Source organism: Elgaria multicarinata, chromosome 5, assembly GCF_023053635.1.
Source record: "Elgaria multicarinata webbii isolate HBS135686 ecotype San Diego chromosome 5, rElgMul1.1.pri, whole genome shotgun sequence".
NCBI lineage: Eukaryota > Metazoa > Chordata > Lepidosauria > Squamata > Anguidae > Elgaria > Elgaria multicarinata.
The window spans coordinates 131,032,519-131,037,533 of record NC_086175.1 but is presented as its reverse complement, the minus strand read 5'-3'; the positions used below and the strand labels follow the sequence as shown (position 1 = coordinate 131,037,533).

The following is a 5,015-nucleotide window of genomic DNA, read 5'->3' as shown; positions in this document are numbered from 1 at the left end:
TTAACTGTTGTGATGAAGAGGGAATTTCACCAGGTGCTGCATGCATACAAATGACACCTGCTGACATTCCTTTTTCTATGCCACTGTTAAAGATACAGGAGCCCTGTTCTCCTTTCCATAGGGTCACAAAGAAGAAGAGGAAGAGGAAGGAGGAGCAGGAGGAGGAGGAGGCGGTGACGGTGTTATTCTGAAGCTGAACAAATGGACAAACAATATTCCTGGCTTGGGATGTCTGTTGGTATTAGGTGTTGTGTCTAAGTGCCAGGGACCCTTGGAAGTAAGAATCTTGTTCCACACAGAATTTTGGAGATGAGTAGTTTATTTTAGCATACTTTCCTTGTCTTGCCAGTCTAGTCTAAATCCTGGTTTGGATTCCCTGTGCATTGCCCAGGCATTCAGAAATCCTGGCATGGCTCAGGGAATGGACATCACACAAAGACAATGCGTTAAGCTAGAAATGGGGGAGGAGGGCAGGTCGGTGGCCTTCCGGGGGTGGGTGGGGTGGAATAATATCCTATAGGGCTCAGGGTAGAGGGAGCAGATGCCATTGCAAAGGCTCCTCTGATCTCCTGCCTCTAGGGCAGCTAATTCCAGTGGAGGCTGGTGGTTCCGATGTCAGTGGGGCAGTGATTCCATTCTGGGTTTCAGTCAAAACTCGAAAGGATCTCTCCAAGGTGCCACCAGCCTCCACTGGGTAATTCCCTTGGTATCAGTGGGGTCTTTAATACATTTTAGATTCTAGATTTAATGGCTTTACACATTCCCCTCCCTCACCCTGGATGTTAAAGTGTATTGCTTCATCCCCAAAATGTGATGAGCCATCCTGCTGAGTTTGGGGAACCTCCCTCTCATTCTGCTGAGTGGGGGGACCTGGATGGCCCTTTTGGAATTCTGGATAGCTCCTTTAGTGTTCTTGACTGGTTCTGACTGGAAACCCATAGCGGGTTTACTACCCCACTGAAATAGGAGCCACCAGCCTCCACTGGCTCGGTGGGACCACGTTCTAAGTTCAAGGCAGCTCCGTGTGGTTGGAAATGCTTTATTGATCTAAACTTGCAAGCAGTTTTCAAATGCCAGAAAGAAACAGCCCCCACAAGGCAGACATTTGCAGTGGGAATTACACAGAAATCGCTCTGCTCCACAAAAGTCAGTCCTTGAGTGATTCAAGTATTTATTTATTTATTTATTTATTTATTTCATTAATAACCATAACCAAAGCTCTCTGGGCAGTTTACAAAAGTTAACAACAGTGAACATTAAAAACAAATATACAAAAATTTAAAAGCATAAAAACAGCAATATCATTTTAGACAACTATTCTGTGGTCAGTTAAAAAAAAAAAACTCCGCATATGTTGTTAACTGCCTGGGAGAAGAGAAAAGTCTTGGCACCGAAAGGATAACAATGTTGGTGCCAGGCGAGCCTCGTCGAGATAATGCCATAATTGGGGGCCACCACTGAAAAAGCCCTCTCCCTTGTTGCCATCTTCCAAGCTTCCTTTGGAGTAGGCACTCGGAGGAGGACCTTAGATGTTGAGCGTAGTGTACGGGTAGGTTCATGTCGGGAGAGGCATTCCATCAGGTAAGGCTTTGGACCACAAGTATAGTTCATCTCACTCTGATTCCGTGAGATGGACACTGAATCTGAGGTCTCTGGGCTCCTTCCCAGGTATAGGACCATCAAGTCGTACACCTGGTCCAGGTTGTGAAATGCAGCGAGTCCTGTAAAATTGATAACAAAACAGGTCTTAGCCTAAGGGATTGGAGCCTAATTTAAATGGAGGTTTACCATGGCTCACCATAAGAAACATATTAGCTTAAGAGCAACCTTCCCCAACCTGGCACCCTCCAGATGTGTTGGACTACAACTCCTATCATTCCTAGCTAGCATGACTAGCCTTCTCCAAACTGGTGCCCTGTGTTGGGAATGATGAGAGATGTAGTCCAAAACATCTGGAGGGCACCAGGTTGGGAAAGGGTTGCCTAGAGAAGGATCTGTAAGCACTCAGGGCTATAACACTGCTGAAGCAAAGTGATTCTTCGGTGTCTGCATGGGAGCACGACTAGAAACCTTCCTCTAAGCTTTCCAAAGAAAAAATATTCTGAATAAATATTTTCAGTTCCAAGATTAACCCCTGCAATATAAGAAGCAATGGCAGAAGAGAGAGTGCCTCTGAGAATATACAGAGGTCCCAAGCCTCACCAGTCTTTTATGGAATTGAACAATGAATCTTCCAATTATATCACTATTTTCATTTTTATACCGTCCGCTAGCCAAAGCTCTCTGGGCAGTTTACAAAAATTCATAAAATAATAAAATACAACAACAACATGTAAAATCCTGCCTAAAATTTTACATATACAAAATGTAAAACAATTTAGACAGCTAAAACCAGTTTCAATAAAATGCTAGACCTGTTAAGATGACTGACATAAATCCCCCATCTTATGCTACTAAATGCCATTACATGCCTGGAGTAGAGGGCAGTCTTAATCTGGTGCCGAAAAGATGACAATGTAGGTGCAGGCAGGCCTGAGTGGGGAGCTCATTCCATAATCAGGGGGCCACCATTGAGAAGGTCCTCCAAGACAGAGAACGATAGGCTATATATTTCAGCATCTCTCCCATACAAATTACCCAGGAAGGAAGGAAGAGCTAAGAAGTTTTTTTCTTTAAATTAGACACTACGGTGGTGCAAAATAACATTTATCACACCAGTTTCTACAGGAGGTGGATTACAAGAGCCGGGTGGGAAATCGAAGGATCCAGTCAGTAAACAACTCACCTTTTCTGTTCTCCATGTGTGTTTCACCACCGGAGAGAGATTTTGTTCTGGTTGATCTGCCCCATGATTTCATTGTATTTGGAAGTAACTGTGTTTGCTTTTGTCGTCAACTGCGTGAGAACATGGCGCAAGCCAGAGACATGATAATGGAAGAGTCCTTCAAGATCAGCCTCCTCTTCGTCCTCCTCTTCTCTGACGCTGGAATTCTTTTCGCTGAGAGGGACCAGGCCGCTCTCGGCCATCAGCTTGATGGATTTGAGGAGGGTGAAATATTCATACAAGTCTCTGTCCCCGGAATTGCCATCACAAGAGTTGGCCTCAAATGTGTTGTCCTGGTCTTCCAAGGAGACCCCTTGGAGAAGGCTAGGAAACATCACTGTTTGCTCCATCTTGCGGACAGCAGAGCAGTATCTTTCCATGGTGATGGGGAGAGAGATTCTTCGGGCCTGAAGTCTGCTTCTTTTTCAAAGTCCCAGCAGGACTGTATGAAAGACTAGCTAGGTTAGCTGTGAGCAGGCATCACTTCCAGCCTAGCTCCTGTCAATTTATACAACAAGAACCAATCTTGGCCAAGGTTGGAGAATATCATTGGGATGGTTCCATGCCAACTATAAACACTCCTTTTCCAACTACTCAACACCAGGTTCCTCTGAATGTCAAGATGCAGGCAGTGACTTCCCTGTGATTTTATTTACAGTCCAGATTCATTCCCAGATACTTTTGCCTATATTAGCAACTTGCCATCAACTAGGAGTTCAAGGGCTCATGTTATCTTTGGGTTAACGAGAGAAAGAGAGATGCTGGCACTGAATGCGAGTCTCTTAATACCTTTTGGCAAGACGCTCGCCCGGCTGGTGGGGGATCCGAGCCAAGGCTGTGAAGGCAGCCAAGATGGTTTCATAATTTGTCCCCTCAGTTTGTGAAACTGGTTCGCGCCACCGTTCTGCTGATGTTCTCGAGACTGGAGAGGCAGCTCGTTGCAGGCTGCCTATCAAGCCAGACGGGACATTTGGCAACGACCTCAGTCTGAAAATCTGGGTCTCCTCCAAACATCTGAGAGCCAAGGAGGGAGAGGAAGATTCGCAAGAGACATTAGAAGCTGCCTTACACTGGGTCAGTGTATTTGTCCATTTAGCCCGGTATTCTGACTGGCAGTGATCCTTCCAGTGGGAGAGGGTGGGCATTGAACCTATGACCTTTCGTGCGCTGCAGTTCCCTCATTTCTCCTGGCATTCTCCCCTCAGTTCCCAGATGTGTTTGCAATAGATGGGGGCAGCAGAGTGAAGGGAGGGGAACATGGGTGGTGGAAAGGTGAGACAACCCTTCTTCTGCTGTATCTCCCCCATGACAGATCACACCTCTCCTGCGCTATTCATAGAATCATAGAATTATAGAACAGTAGAGTTGGAAGGGGACTATAAGGCTATTGAGTCCAACTTCCTGCTCAATGCACAAATCCACATTAAAGCATCCCTGATAGATGGTTGTCCAGCTGAATCTTGAATGCCTCTTGTATGGGACAGCCCACAACCTCCCTAGGTCACTGGTTCCATTGTCGTACTGCTCTAACAGTCGGGAAGTTTTTCCTGATGATTTCCTGGCTTCCTGTAACCTGAGCCCATTATTCCATGTCCTGCGCTCTGGGAAGATCGAGAAGAGATCCTGGCCCTCCTCTGTGTGACAACCTTTCAAATCCTTGAAGAGTGCTACCATGTCTCTTGAGCCATTCCTTAGATGATTGGCAGAGACCTGAGTCCTTCTGGCTAGAGTGTAGTTTGACCCTAAAAATGAGCACAGATCATCACTTTTCATGGACCCAGAAAAAGTTTAAAAAGTAGGTAACAGATATGTACATACTCCATTACCCAATGTGTGAATATCCTCTGTTTACAATACAACCCCTACACACGGCAATTGGTCATGAGTTCAAGAAACATCCTAATATGCATTTTTTTCTTTAAATTGTGGCCATCGTCTCTCACTCTCCAGAAAGGCTTTCTTATCATCATCATCATCATCATCATCATCATCATCATCATCATCATCATCATCTTATTCTATTATCTAATATTATGATTGTTGTTAGGTTTCTCCTAGTTGTTCGATTTATTAGCCATTTTATAATTCCAGGTGACTTGCATAGCCTTGGGGGAAGTACCTGCAATTGGAAGGGAGGGGTTTCCGCCTTGACATTGGATGCCTCTTCGCCCCTGTCCCCCCAATATTTGCA

The 5,015-nt window shown here is 45.3% G+C and overlaps 1 protein-coding gene across 1 annotated transcript; it reads right to left on the bottom strand.

The window, feature by feature from the left end:
* Positions 1-1,603: 1,603 nt before the first annotated feature.
* LOC134399771 (thyroid hormone-inducible hepatic protein-like) lies at positions 1,604-3,226 on the bottom strand. Its single transcript, XM_063127865.1, has 2 exons — positions 2,786-3,226; positions 1,604-1,721 (listed from the first exon to the last, which is right to left on the bottom strand). The coding sequence occupies exon 1, from the start codon at positions 3,202-3,204 to the stop codon at positions 2,809-2,811; it is 396 nt and encodes a 131-aa protein (XP_062983935.1). The 5' UTR covers positions 3,205-3,226; the 3' UTR covers positions 1,604-1,721; positions 2,786-2,808.
* Between the last annotated feature and the right edge of the window lie 1,789 nt (positions 3,227-5,015).